The 15,692-nt window shown below is 46.5% G+C and overlaps 1 protein-coding gene across 1 annotated transcript; it reads right to left on the bottom strand.

Annotated features, from left to right (window-relative positions):
* Positions 1-4,077: 4,077 nt before the first annotated feature.
* Positions 4,078-15,367, bottom strand: LOC119404913 (acyl-CoA Delta-9 desaturase). The gene is made up of 5 exons (XM_037671609.2): positions 15,193-15,367; positions 14,153-14,327; positions 8,207-8,337; positions 6,320-6,525; positions 4,078-5,514 (listed from the first exon to the last, which is right to left on the bottom strand). Exons 2-5 carry the CDS (start codon positions 14,316-14,318, stop codon positions 5,064-5,066), a joined length of 954 nt encoding a protein of 317 aa, XP_037527537.1. The 5' UTR covers positions 14,319-14,327; positions 15,193-15,367; the 3' UTR covers positions 4,078-5,063.
* Between the last annotated feature and the right edge of the window lie 325 nt (positions 15,368-15,692).

Raw genomic sequence — 15,692 nt, 5'->3', positions numbered from 1 at the left:
GCCTTTCACGCAAGAAAAGCCGGTTTGGGGATACCCATCGCGGCGACCGCGCGCACTGTGCGCTCAATTGTACGTATTCTGTAAACAGGCGAGGTCTGTAAGCAACTCTGTGCTTTCTTTTTGTCCAAGATTACAATTTTGACTGTAGAAGCTTCCCTCCTTTCGAAAGTATTTACACTACGCGGAAGTCCAGGACTTCCGCGTAGTGTTTTCATTGAGCGCCGAGAGCCAAAGAGATCAGGAGCGTAGGCGTGCGCATGGGAGGGGGGGGGGCAGAGGAAACGCCCCCCCCCCCAAATCATCTAAAGGGGGGCGCCAATTCTGCCCCATACCTTTACTGGGTCGAGCCTTTCCCGTTATTTCTTTAATGCGTGGGGTTATGGCTACGCATGTTTTTTGACGCTAATGGCGACCGAGCACCCCTGATGTTGTACTCAAAGATCTGTTTACTTCCAACCTTTACCCTGGTTGGCCGGGGACCAATGGCCGGCCTTTGTGCGAAGCACGTCATCGCTTCATTTTTCATCTTTGCATCCAATGCGGAGCGGCACCCCCTAATGGAGAACCCTGCGGCACGCCTATGAGCGTGCCGGCGATATCCTTCGTATAGCACGTAAGCAAGGCGCGTCTGATAGAGAGCAATCGACTCCGTAACTCTTCGACCCTAATAGGAGTGGCGGGCGAAGTTGAAGATCTATTCAAGCACTAGCAGCTCAGTATTCCAGTTTCATGAATCTAAGAACCCTTTCATTTTTCAATGGAATGCAGTTTCTCGGTGGAGGTGTGTCGACTTCCGTCAGGTATTGAACAACATACGCAGTTGCCAGTTTGCAACAGTTGCCGCGCTCGAAGCCCGCGTCCTGACGATCTTCCGGCTTCCTAACAATGCTATCTGTAAGGCAATCTACTGAGCTTCTATTTCGGCCTGCATGCTCACTGTGTGTGCGGAAAGACAGCCACGAAACACAAAACCTTTAAAAACATCTCGAGACAGCTACAACCGGCGTCTCGGTCTACGCGGATACCTAAAATAGATATTTTTCGAAATATAAATTTCGCGCCAGAAATGTGTCAACAGACTGTTTACTTGCATTTTCAATCAACTATGGCGTCACTAGAGTATTCTGGAAAACAACCTTCTCTGAGACATTCTTTAGACGTTTTGTTTGAAAGGGTGAGTCAGCAACGTCTACCTCAATGCTTTCTTTGGATACTTTGGATAAAAACGAAAAAAAAAAAAAAGCCAAATCGGCATGTCAAAAGGGCGATGTCTGTCGTTTTTTTTAAGGAAGAAAATTTATGCAGTTGCATTCAACGTGAAAGCTGTAGGAAGTGCGGAACAGAGATTCGTCTGCCCTTCAACGACGCTCGCGTTCACGGGCAAGCGCGCGCTGGCGTTCCGAGCGCGCAGCCTGCTCGGCGTCCTTGGCGGGAAAAGAAACCTTAATTTGCGATGAAGTGGCGTCTTCTCCCTCCTCCTCACCCTGACTTCCCTTTCCCGCCCCTTGCTGTACTGTACCACACATGGCTATGCTAAGCTTTACCTTCCGCTCCTCCTTTCCTAACCCCTCCATCTCCTCCTCAACCTAATTTTCCACCCCTTGATATTAGGGCTATGCTATGCTTTACCCCCCCCCCTCCTCCTCACCCACACATCTTTCCTCGTCAGCCTCACTTCCCTTTCCCAGTCCTTGCTATACGGTACTATGTACGGTTATGCTACGTTTTACCCTTCTCCCCGTCTTTTCCCTCCTCACTTTCCTTTCCCACCCCTTGCTATACTATACTACTCATGACTGTGATATACTGCACCGTCTCCCCTACTCGTCACCTCACACTACTCCTCCTTACCCTCACTTCCCTTTTCCGCCCCCTTGCTATATACTATACTTATACATGCTATGCTATACATGGTTTTGCCTGCGTGACGCCATATAGGGCTATGCTAGGCTTTACCCTCTTCCCTCCTTCTCACCCTCACTTTCCTTACCCGCACATTTACTATACGCTATATATGGTTTTGCCTGACTGACACCATACATGGCTGTGCTATGTATGGTATCTATTCTACGGTGTGGCTATTCTACTAGGCACTTGTTATTGCGCGAACGCTGTTTTTTTATTTTTTTTGTCACGCATATGCCGCAAAAACGAAGTAAAGGCGCAGTGGCCACATTCTTCCTTCTTATTTTCTTTTGCTCATGCGAACGCCGCAATGACGAAGTGGACGCGCAGCTCGTGCGCTCACGGGATATCTTCTGTACCTTACAGCGCGGCCTTGAAACATAGAGATCTAAGGTTTTCCCCTTACAAAAAGAGATGCGAAAGGCAGGTAGCTTTACTGGAAACATCCATTTTGCCACCCTGCACGAGAGAGATCCATTGTAAGGTTTGTTATATACCTAAGGGTAGTGGCAGATGAGAGAAAGATAGAAGGTTCTAGACAGAAAGCGCATACACACGTGAATTAGAGGAGAGTGGTGCTCGAGTTAACTATTGAAGTACCTGGTGCTGCAGTGCTTTATGCAGCCCGAAAGACTTTAGATGAAGCGGCTATGGAACAGCCGGCTAAATTTGGTGGATAAATGTGGGAACGCAGGTTACAATACCGCCCGGTTACAACTCTCCAGCTGACCGAGTCAGAATGTTTGACTGATGAGTTTTACAGATAATAATAATAATAATAATAATAATAATAATAATAATAATAATAATAATAATAATAATAATAATAATAATAATAATAATAATAATAATAATAATAATAATTGTTGAGGTTTTACGTCCAAAAGCCAAGCCACGGTATGATTATGAGAGACGCCGTAGTGAAGGGCTCCGGAAATTTCGACCACCTGGGGTTCTTTAACGTGCACCTAAATCTATCAGACAGCTAAGCACAGCAAGAATGCTATATACATGAGTTCGACGCACGGGTCACCTTACGTATCAAGAACATGAACTTGGGAAAACATTGATTTTTTCCTTTTTCAGTCTTAGCTGTCAAAAATGCATGACCGGTATTTTTCTGTGGTCGCGAGCAAACTCCAGTCACATCGCGGAAAGAAGGTCTATATACATTGCTGCTAAGTTATACTAAAGCAGGCTTTACAATTACCTAATCATCGTGCGTTCCATCACCATGTATGTGTTGAAGGTTGAAGACGCGGGCCTCAAGATAATTCTTGCTTAATATATTGTTTGAAACCTACTAAGTCTAATAAATAAAGATGCTTTCCTCGATATCCTGGGGTTCTAGCTTTCGCTAGTTTTCACAGTTTGTGTTGATAAACGACCGCGACATTTCGCAGTAACATTCTAAAAAAAAAAATGAAGAGCTAACGTTTTTGAACTTTGCGAATTAACATCGCAGCTACAAGCGGGCTGTGACTGTGTGGGCAAAACAAGAAGGAACGCGAGAAACACGCAAGGCAGAAAAGGAAGCGAACAACATTTTAAAGCAGAGGCACATTTATACAAGCGTTTCAGCAGACATCAAGGTGACAGCTCTGTTTGACTGAACAATCGCAAGATTTCACAAGTGAATGCAAGACGTGACACACTGTATAGATACTAGTGACAAACTTTGCATACATCAGCAGTGTAGCGAATATTCGCTGCAAGGAACGCGCAATAGTTCTTTTTATTTTATTTTTTCAGAACGCAGGAAAGTGCTTAAGCTGCCTGGCTCACAAGTAACGCAGTAATTGAATTTCATCCGCCAGACTACAGGCAAGTGCTTTACTTAAGGGAGCGATTTGGGCAGTTTGCAAGCAGGCGTAAATGCATGTCCGCGGATATTTTTTCCACAGCTCTTAGACAGGGCAGCCAACCACGGCATGTGGCACCGCTTGAAAGCTGAAGCAGCCTCCCTCTCGACCCTTCCCACATGAGAAACCCGGATGAGGCGCTGCTGAAGGCCAAGTGTTTACGTTTTTTTTTCTCAGAACCTTGAATCCATATTGAGTGACTACTGAGCCAGCGAGATACATCAAATATAACTAAATTGAACGCCATCAATGTAGGAAAGCTTTGCCATTATTCCTACAGGTTCTGTTATGAAGTGGGAGGGCACACAAATTTTATCACTTGGGAATTTTATTCACTGGTGCTTGTAGCTGTTGTATACATTATAAAGTAAGTCACATTTCACACAACATCAACTTAAATACACGAGACAACTATCACAGAACATGAGAAGGCTTCTTGCCTGCTGAATATACATATAAGAACTCCATGTGACTTTGGGTGGCTGCTGTGCACATATACTGAGTGTCCAGTAGTTGCCCGGCATAAGGACATGCCTAGTTGTACTCGAAATTGGCCAAGACAATACCAGGTGCTCATCATCGATCTAAATTAATCCTGGCATTTAACCCATTGAATAAAAGGTATCCAGCTAGATTTTGCTGCATATACACATTTCTTACACGTTGCATCATACACATATGCCATTTATAATCAACCTTCAATAATTCGACTGGCGATACGCACTATTTTATGGCTGAAATATGACAGATTCCTCCAAAGGAGTGCCTGTGACAACTGCGCAATGAATGTGTTTAAGCTAGGAATACGTATCTTCGGATCTCGTGCAACCAAGATGCCCTACGCCAAGACAAATTCAGTGAAACACAAAGAGGCAAACATTGGATCGCTAGTTGGCTACTCCACCCAATACGGTTATAGTGGGCTGCTTTATTTCATTTGGCCTACTTTATCTACGCCTTAACGAGAAACACTACAGCGTTGATTTTCATGCTTCTACCGGGGCCTGAATCGGACGGCGGGGGCACCGATGCGAGGCAGACAGTTCGGCACAACATGGCTGCCATCCAAGTTGCCCCGTCTTGGCATAATAATGGGAATGTTTCCACCTGCAGCTCCTATACCAACGAGGAGGTCTACATGAGCTGACCGACGTCCTCGCACTGCAGCATGAACTACCAATCGCAAGTTCCATACGACAGACGCGGAAGTTGACTTGTCGGAGCACGCCCACCCAAATGAGGAACAGAAGAGACAGGAGAGGGCCCACAGGTGGTCGAGGCCGGGCTGTGTCGCTGTCAGTAGCTGCGCGTGCCCGCTGTCAGGCCCCGGGTGCCGTCGCCTGTGCGCTCCATGCGTCGCTCCACCACACTCGTGGGCACCTCCTTGCGATCGTACACCTGGCCGAGCCAGGCGAAGAAGTCGATGAACCACGTGGTCGTGTTTATTCTGCAACCCAGCTCGCTGGTGCGGTAGTCGTAGGGGAATGTGTGGTGGTAGTTGTGGAAGCCTTCGCCGTGGGCGCCCACAATGGTCACCAGGTTCTGCCGAGGGCTGATGTGCCTGTCGTACGGTCGGTTGCCCCACATGTGAGCTGCGCTGTTCACTAGCCACGTCATGTTGAGGGTGAAGCAGTAGCGAGTCAGAGAGCAGACTATGTAGGCATTCCACAGCGTCTCCCCCCACAGCCACCATGGCAGCACAGCGGGGAGCACGAAGCAGATGACAGCCATCATGGGCAAGTAATACCTGCGAAGAGATGGACACGCGCACAATTTAGTTAACAGAAAAAAAAACTTTGCAATTGCAGAACCTTTGACATGCACAAAACAAATACTGGGACCGTGTTCTCGATAGATCGCTATATACCAGCTAAAGGCAAAATAAATTTCTAGGCGATCATGCCGAGTTGTTATCCATGGCAAATACGATAGAGACAACGGAGGCGTGACATGAATACTACATGTGCCCTTACCTGACAACACTGTATTTCACGTGGCCCCTACCGATTTTATGACATGCGATATGCGAAAACGTGAGTGGAAGAAGTCTATCAAAACAGGGTACGGTTCGTCTGCGATTATTTTATTGCAATGCCTAGAAGCTCCTTAGCACATTCTTATCTTTTATCATCTGTTGTTCTAAAACAAATTTAATGCAGATGTTTTTTTTTTTTCGTGGGTCTAGTTTTGTTGCAGATCCTAAACGCTAACAGTACCTCCATATGCGTCAGTAGCCACGCAGCTATTGCACCTTTCTTCCATATCGCGACCTAACGGGACTAAAAGAAAAAGAATATACAGATTGTAGCGATTCTTGGCACTAGTTCACACAACTTGCATGAAAGATTTTATCATTGCGCGGCAGCCGAGTGTCATTTAGCAAGTATTTTTAAATACAGGTAAATTAGCCTGTAAATTGGACACACGTAAATCGGACCACACCCTGTCGTGCACTCAGGTCCGGCAAGAGCAAATGTGGTAAGCGCGAGCCATACAGTCTTGACCTGAATTTGCCAGTGTGCTTTCATTAGCATATGCTTTGATGTACTCACTTTCTTTGGAAACGAACGACTGGGTCAGTCATGAGGTCACTCATGTCGATGTTCTTGCCCTTGGCGCGCACGTCTGGGTGCTTGCGAACCAGAAGCCAGCCGACATGAGAGAAGAAGAAGCCGCGCGTCGCATCGTGTGGGTCGGCAGTTGTTTCAGAGTACTTGTGGTGCATCCTGTGATCTCTCGCCCATTCATAGATATCGTTCTGCAATGGAAACGAAGCCAGGTCAGAATGAGCTCCTTTAAGGTAACCAGTGGATCATATTTTTCTTTAAAGCGAAGGTTTCTTTGCCCGTAGCGTTTGCTGGATTGCCTTGAGTCGGTCGATAGTCACTCTCTACATAGCCTCCTGCATCTTGACGTCATTATATGTCGGTAAATAAATAAATGAATAACCATAAGCATTGACGGCTAGATTATAACTCTGGGACTCCGGCACAGTAAACCGGTGCTCCAACCCCTACGCCATAGGCGCGCGCCTCTTTAGGCGTAATCGAACATACTAAACAATGTCCTCGGTCAAGCCAGCGCATTCAGGTGCTTGGCGTGGTTTCCACAACTCTGATGATTTCCTGAAGAATTTTTTTCCTCGTGAATACCAGCTCGTTGAGACGCCTGGTAACTTCTCAGAACCCGTGGGTCTCACGTCATGCATTTCGTGCGCACACTACGGAGTTGCGAGACCTGGAACACCACTGGCGGCGTTGCTGGCACCGCGGCAGCGGGCCGCAACATTCATTTCTCGCCGATGTAACCGACACCTGCGCTTACACGCCTGAGTGCGGACGTTACGTCGGACGGATAAACTAGCCTTTGGACGTACCCGGTACGGTAGCGTCACGCACGCAACTACTCGATTTCCGAAAGGCATCTGTCCGACTCGTAACGCTTGCGTTCAATGTCAAACGATGCGGTATGAGCGGTCCCTCGGAGACAGCGTCACCCAACATCGATTCCCACAGCGCGTCATTTTCAGTTCCTTCATCGAATATTATTTCAAAAATTTATTTTGTACGCCAATTTGCGCCTTGAATTGTAACATACACAATAAGTACGTTTCTGCGAGCCTTTCGTGTTGCGCCCAGAATGCAGAAGATTACGCAGAGACTTCTCTATATTTACAATCTGAAACTGTTTTTCACGCGATCAAAAATTGTTGCAGATGGTGTTTAAAGCTCCTTAAATTCAGCAAGTATATGTACAATTCCCTTATTATATTACCGGCTGAGAAATCGCTATTATTATATCCGCTCTCAGCTGGCAATCTCCAAGAAAGGTTGTGCCAACGAGTTTGTGGAACACGCTTCAAAAGCTTTGCGAGTTACAAAGGAAGATTCACTGTCTCAATGCAGCTGACATTTATAGGTCTTCTTTTTTACAACTAAAGTTTTCACCGACGGCATTTTTTTTTAACATTCGCAAAGAGGATGATGAGTATTGAATGTGAACCAAGACTTTCCATGTTGTTCATGATTCGCACTATCAAATCGTTTTAGAGCGAAGCTTTCTTCTTCTTCTTCTTTTTTTTTTTTTTTGCGAACCTTTCCGGTTCTCTCTGGCCGTGACTGCTGTTCCCTGCAGAAGTCCCTGAGCTTTTCTTTCTTGCTTTTATTAGTATTTTTTTTCGCGGGAGTTTCTACTTCGATAGTGCGCGTCGTATCATCGTGTTCTTTCGTATATCCTGAAGGGTCTCACATCACACGAGCGCTACACTAAAAACTTTGCCCTGTGAGACAAAGCAGCACCTCGCACATAATCAACTGTAACGTATTTTCGGCGTCCTTTCACGCACGCCGACCGCACGTTCGATCAAGTGCTTCTGACGAGTTATTCGCATACTCCACACAGGCTATCTTTGCAATGGGCGATTCAAGTCGTTTACTCACCTGAAATGCCATGGTCTGTAAAATCATCATCATGATGCGGTAGGGCAGTTTAGCTTTGTACGACTTGTGAGACCACAGGCGGTGGGCACCAGCTGTTATTCCAATGCCGGACAACGTGTACAAGATGTACGCTGAAACAAGGAGAGACCGCAGGAGTAACTCCTCACGTTGTTCCTTGATATGGTTACAACAGCAAACTTTATATGCTTTGTATAATACGCGCCGGAGAAGCAGCCATACATAGGGAAAAAAAAATAGAGAGAGACGCTGCCACCAACGCAACGCTTGTCAGAACACATGAAAGCGCGTATGACTTCGCAAAATTTAGAGAAAAGACATTGTGCACACGTTGGCAAAAAAAAAGAAAAAAAAAACAAGACTAACAGCAACAGGAGCAACCGAGTAAACAAAAAAAAAAATAAACAAACGAAAAACATCGCAGCCAGAACGATAATGCGCTGGAACGTATACTTTGGCCTGGCGAGCCCAAAATGTGGTCAGACGACATGGCAGGCGCCATGTTTTTTTTGGGGTCTCTAGTTATGAAACTGCCAAACACACACTGAAGGTTATTATTCATTTACGTGGCCTAACACTCTACAAGAAACGCTGTAGCGGAGCCCTCAGGATTAATTTAGACCTCTCGCGTGGGGATACTATGACGTGACCCTTAATTATACTATACACGTGCGACCACATTACGGCCCCTATCGCTTTTTAAGTTCGGTTTTCGTATTTTAATTCCCACTTCCCCCGCCCCAACGCACAGGTACGTAGCTTTACCAGATTTCGACTGGATCGCCTCTGCACCCTGTTCTTTTCTTTTTTTCTATATCCATCTCTCATAAGACGTTCTGGCGCAAAAAAACAGTCCTTTTGTGAGCGTACTATCTCGTGAATTTGCGGTTCAATCGAAGTTACGTGGCTTGGCGTCTTCTACAGTAGCCACAAGCAACATTCGATGGAGAAAAAAAAATAACTGTTTATAGAACTTCGTACCAGCCTGGTGCAACCATTTCGGTTATCTTGTACGTGACTTACACACGCATGCACGCACGCACTAACTGCAACCAACGTCATAAGGGTTATAAAAAATGTAAGATGTGAGTCATTGCACCTTGCGCGGGACTGGCCCTGATGCTGCGCGGTGAGGACACCTTCGTTCCACGAACTGATATCGTAAACTACTGGGATGTTTTGGTTTGACTTGATCAGTCCGCTACCTCGCAGCGCGACGCGTCCGTGACCCTGTCTGCCACTGCTGAGGTTTCGGAAATCGAAATGCCCGCTATGACGCAAACGGCTACGTAGGTAGCTGCAGGCAAGAAATCAACGTACGCTTTGTCACAAAATCCGCTATACGGTTGTCGATACCAGTTCCTCTTTTGCTCGGCGCGAGTAGGCGCGAGCGGACTATACTGCGCACTGTCGGTAAGTGTTGCAACTATCTCAAAAATGGCTCTGGCCTTCTCCTCACTCAATTGGGAGAAGTACTGTTTTGAAAAGCACAAAAAGCACAAAAAAGACAACAGCAAAATACCCTTCTGGAGTGCACTCGATGCAGTATTTTCTTCATACACAAGGAATTCTTTTATGTGTAAATTTTGACCATTTCAGCGCTCCCCCTTTGTTCAAACTTTGTAAGCGCAGTGCCACGAAGGAATTTTTTTCTGCTGTATGCGCGACGTGCATCTTGGTTCATGAGTGGTACTTGCTTCCTGCTTGCGGCCGCCATACACACCGGTTCGTGTCCGCAACTTTCGCAACGCGCAAATAGTCAAAGTTACAGAGAAAACCACCGCAACTATTTGCTTTTACCTCACACCCCTCTCACAGAGTAAGTTAAGAACAAACAATTCTCTCTTGCTACAGTGGGGCTTCGCGATGAGCTTTATTACTATTTCTTGAAACCAATGACCCTCCCACAGCTAAACACAGCGTTCTTTGGCGATAAATTATTCGTTCTTCTCCCTTTGCGAAATGTCAAACGGTCGCGTACATGCGCAGAGATAACTTCATTGAGGAAAAAAGGAATGGTCAGTGTCCATTGCTCCGCAGTGAACGGCAACGTTCTTCAGGTGAGGCAGGAAACTTTCCTTTGACTTAAGAACGCCACCCACTGCGCATGTTAGCTAACGCGAGCCGTCTACACACCTAACCATGCGCAGGTAAAGGCTATAGTGATAAGACACCGAGAAGCAGGGTAATGTAATAAGTTGTGGCCTGGAATGGAGATTTTAGAAATTTGAGGGGGCACGTTCTCAACAACGCCTTTTCGCTACACGGCAATGTACTAATAGCCTGCATTCCCAAACAAGTGTGTGGCTGAGATGGAGAATTGCCGGGAAGTGTCCGACGGTGTGTCTCATCGCTACTCGACGTGAATGAGGATGAGTAAATGTTTCAATTACGAAGCAACACTAATCGCATCTGTCTCCCTTACGCACGATACGTTGTTCTGCACAGATCCTCGCTTCGTTGGCACAACGTCTACACTGCTGGCCGTGCGCAAAACCGATTCCACTGAATCGGTTCCAAGTGCTTATATCATACCTGCTTGAATGTACTACGTAACGTGGCTGCGGGCTCGCATGGACGTTCGGAGAGCAGGCCTTAATAATGTGATTCTTAATCAGTCCGTTACAAAGCTACACGCCGTATCAACGGTAAACTCTCGAACCTTCCGAGGTCGCCACAGGCACAGCTTTTCAAGGTTGAAGGTCTGACATAATTCCGTGACGGCGATGGCCTAGATCAGATAAGGCGGTTCGCAGCCAACGGAGATCTTAATCGAATCGAGGCCTGCAGTTGTATCTCTGAAGGTAAAGCGCTTCACGGGCCTTCCCAGCCCCGGTGCCTGCGTTCTGGCCGAAGAGCAAGAGCAAGGTCTCAGAAGGGAGACGGAGAGAGCGAGGGGAGAGAAGATCTGATCGGCGGGGATTGTCGCCTCCAGCACGTGCAGTCTCCATCTTTAGAGCTTATCACTAATCGTTCTTTCCACTCCATTTACTGGGATAAGTAAAAAGTTTGATCTCACGTTGTTTAATTGCCGCAACGCAAAGCAGCACCCGCTGTCGGACACATGATCGGAGTTCATCAAGGGGCGGAAGGAGAAAATTGACCGAAAGTCAAGGCTAATGGCCTTCTGGTTCTTTATCAAGATACTGGAACATTATATCACCTTTATAGCGATAATAATTAGCCCGGTTATACACCTCACGGTCGCTAACTATAGGTTTCACGACGGCGTCAATACTCAACCTCGGAACGAACATCAAAGCAAGGGCTTCCAGAGACATCGCCTCACAGAGGCAATGCACCTGCTTCCCAGCAGATGGCGATGCCGCCGCTATAGCTCACTCATTGATCTGTGCTCCTCCTTTTTGACGGCTTTGTGATCATTGTAAATACCAAGCGGAAACGTCGCTCGTATAAGTATACATCCGTCGCGACGGCTAAGTGGCAATGTCGTTCTGACATTGACGCAAGGTTAGGAGTTCAAGTCACAGCGGCATGATACGTGGTTGGCATTAACTATACCGCTTATCTTTAGCTCTGCTTTTGCGAAGTAAAAATAAGTTCTGTCTATTAACTTTCAGGTATTATTCCATTTTCTTTTCTTTGGCATTATCTGTTTATTTATTCACGCGTCCGAATTCCATCTCGGCCGTGGCAGTCGCATTTCGATGGAGACGAAATGCTAGAGACCATTGTACTGTGCGATTTCAGAGCACGAGGAACCCCAAGTGATCGAAATTTTCCTGAGCCCTCCACTACGGCGTCTGCCATAGCCTGAATCGCTTCGGGATGTTAAATTCCATAAGCCACCAACCAACCAACGAACCGTATCCGAATTTCCACCATTCTCTAAGCTTAACGTCGCATACAATGCCGGTAGATATTTTTCTGTCGCGCGTTGAAGATTCAATAGTCCGGAAGCAGAATGATATGACACGCTACTCGCATCACAGTGTAGTTAGCATTATTTCTTATTTATTTATTTATTTATTATTTATTTATTTATTTATTTATTTATTTATTTATTTATTTATTTATTTATTATTTTTTGCTATGTCATGCACGCACAAAGCCGATTTGCTTTTCGAAAGAATAGGATACTCAGCTTATGATATGTTCACAGCTTTCGAAAATAAAACACAGTAAATCCCAATCAAATTTCTTGGCTCATGTAAATTTGCCTTTCAGTTTAACCACCTGTCATCTCTAAGTCAATCGATGATCAGGGTTCAGTAACGCTTGCACTTACTCATTCACCTTTTTTAAAACGATTAACTGCACATGCTTTATATAATTTGCGCGTATATCTTCGAGAAGCCCCACAAAAGTTCTGTTTACAGATTGATGGTACATCCGATCTGTGTACAGCACTTGACTCATGCGCTCTAGGTGTGGCAACAGGCGCTGTTCACGGAATTGTGGTACCGTTTTACGCTGTGTTACACAGTTTTACAATCAATGGCCTGTATTTTCGTTTAAAGTTTTCCGATATTCGAGGTATTTGCGAAGGAAAAATAAATGGCCCATTTAGAAATGTGTACCTCGAACGAATGGTAGGTTTACTTTTTTTTTTTTTAAAGGGGGGGGGGGGAGGGGGCGCCAGTGCAGGGAGCACAGTCTTCGCAAGAAATCGACAAACATAGCGAAAAAAGAAAGCGACTGTGTAATCCCACAAGGAAGACGATGGTATGATTCCGCGAAAATCTTCTGTCCTTCGGGGCGTTTACAGTGGCCGAATGCGATATATAGCGCCCGCGACCTTAAGGACGACACTATATATGCTGTGAAAAGGACTTTCTCAAAGCTTTATGAAACGATTTCAAACAAAGAGCACTTTACGGAGATGATCACTTCAACTAAAGCGCAATAACTCAAGTTACTGCGCTTTAAACGATTTGCCAGTGCTCTTAACAGAGCTGCAATAGCTGTTTTTTGCTGGGGATGTTAGTGTTGCAAAAGTGACGCTTCAAAATTATTATCATTTTGTTTTAAGGCTGACATTTTGTTTTTATGCAACGGTGAGCCTAAATTTTCCCAAGTAACATATTTCATGCAGGCAGGTTCAGTGGTTGCGATGTGAAGGTGTTTACGCATTTCACACTTATTTGGACACGTAGACTAATACGGGTATAACACGGTGCACTTTCGGTCGCGATTGAGCAAGATCGATACGATCTTCCTTGACGGCGATGGGCTTCCAAGGGATCGCGGCGTGCTCAAAGGAGCCCATCACGATCGAGAAATTCAATTGCGATTGGGGCCCAATCAGACCGAAAATGCACAGTGCGGTGCCCTTGTCAGAGACGGCCCTGAAGAATCGCTACCTTCGCGATCAGTTAAAAAAAAAAAAAGAATCAGATAGGAAGAAAAATGAACAGAACGAACGCTCGCACTTTCAAAAGCGATACATCGTAAGAACTCTTCGGAAGAATAACAATATCAAAGTAAGGGAGAGAGCGAAGAAAATAGCAGGCTATTTTCACTGTGTCCATCTAACTTGCCATTGAAACGCTCAAAACGCTACGCCGTTAGCACGTTACGCGTTTGAAACGGCAGTAATGCGGATGCGTGAGCAAGTTGGTTAATAGCAGCACGAAAAGCTACACACAAAAGAATTGAAGCAGGCGACACACAATGACCACGCATGCTATTTTGTCGCTGTGTATCGTTCATTAAAGAACACTGCCTTTCGCCCGCACGGACTCACAAAAAAATTTTTTTTTCTATGAGGGCTGTAGATCGACAGGCCACTTACTTTGATACCTACGTTCATACAAGTGGCAAACGAAATTGTCATATGTCAAAAGAACACTGGGTGCCAAGAAAGCTCAAAGAAAGCACACTGAGCTGGCTCGTGATGCTGCGTGGCCAGAAAATCGCTGCACCACGCGCCAGCGGAGAATGAATGGAGCGCGGGTCGGGCCTCACCGGCGAGCACGGTCTTCCACTGCACGGCGAAGAAAATCAAGTAGAAACCGTAGAGGGCGATCATGTGCAGGCTCCCCATGAGGATCACATTGCGCCATACTATCTCCATCTTGTACGGCTTGGGGGCTGGTAGCTCCTGCGTCACGGTCTCCGTCACTGTCGACATGGCTCGCTTCTGCGTGCGTTAAAGACGGCAAGTCTTCAATTTAGCAGGGCGACATTGCGGGGACGCGCGTCGGAACTTGACGCCCTATAATCCGGACATACGCTTGCGCGACGTAGTGTGGCCGTGGCGAGATAGCTAGCGAATTAAATTCTCTCTGTAACCGTGGGTTGCCCGACAAAAAAATCAGAGTCCGGGGCTTGCGTGTTGAAAAGTGATGTTCTAAGCTTTGATTCGTCTATTTTTATAAATGTCTATTTGTCGGAATAGTGGCAACGGCTAAGCGCTGCAAAAAAAGCTGAAACGACGCGCGAAAAAAAAGTAAAAAAGTACTGACAGTTTCTACGAAGGCTGCTCCGCATGGTATTGCCGTTGTGCGGAAAAGCCCACGTGCTGATTTCTGCAAGAGCGACAGCTGTGCGTGCAATGCTGCAGGTCGCTAAGTTAAACGATTCGGAACAACATTGGTGCCCAAAAGACACTTGGGATGAGAAAATGCCATAGAAAACGATGCCAACAAGTGGCCCGAGTATAGAAGTAAAAATGGAGGCAGACTTCATATCACTTAGACAGACGCGAAGTTCACTACGTCAATTGCATCACCCCAACTCACGGAAAGTAGAAATACGAGGCTATTAGAATTGAAAGAACTTAACATTCGGAATCTTAGCGAAAATGTGAAGGCCACATTCGCCAAAATAATACTAAGTTCTGTCCTAGGCGCCAATGAGAGAAAAAAGAAAAGAAAAAACTGTCAAGCAAGCCCGTGTGGCCAAAGTTGCACCGGCGGATTCACCGAAATTTGTGCCGTCGTTCAAGCGGCCGGTCTCATACCGGCACGTCCACTTCATTCAAACGCCAAGAAGGGAGCACTCGCCTGTGGTTAATCCTTCCGCGCGGAGTATCCAATGTGACGGCTGCCAACGTGCTGCCACCGCAGTTATAAGAGGAGACGTGCGCGCTGCTGGCGGGAATCCAGAGAGAGCGGATAAAATCACGCGTTCACAGACCGACAGGGTACGCCGGCTGAAGGAAGCTGGGGGTCACGTGGCTTCATTGCTCGGCCTTATGATTGGCTGTGGCGCGCCGGAAGCAACGTGGCCTTCTCTCGCCATCTCCTGACGAGCAACGGGCGGGAACAGCCGCGAGCGAGCACGTCGTTGACGCCGTCGAGCAGACGACGCCGACCGGCTGCTGTTGGCCGTTCAGTGCACGAAATATGCACGGCATCTCGTGCTTTACGGGTAACCGAGTGAAGCTAGCCTGCCAAACACATACAGAACCAAGTTAGTGCATCGACACAGCTCTGTGTTCGCTCACCGGCGCCAACAAGAAGCCGCTACAAACACCGGTTGGCAGTAAAGAGTGGCGTGACGC

The sequence above is a fragment of the Rhipicephalus sanguineus genome, chromosome 1, assembly GCF_013339695.2.
Source record: "Rhipicephalus sanguineus isolate Rsan-2018 chromosome 1, BIME_Rsan_1.4, whole genome shotgun sequence".
Taxonomy (NCBI): Eukaryota; Metazoa; Arthropoda; class Arachnida; order Ixodida; family Ixodidae; genus Rhipicephalus; species Rhipicephalus sanguineus.
Note: the sequence above shows the minus strand (reverse complement) of the source record. Positions and strands in the feature narration are given on the sequence as shown.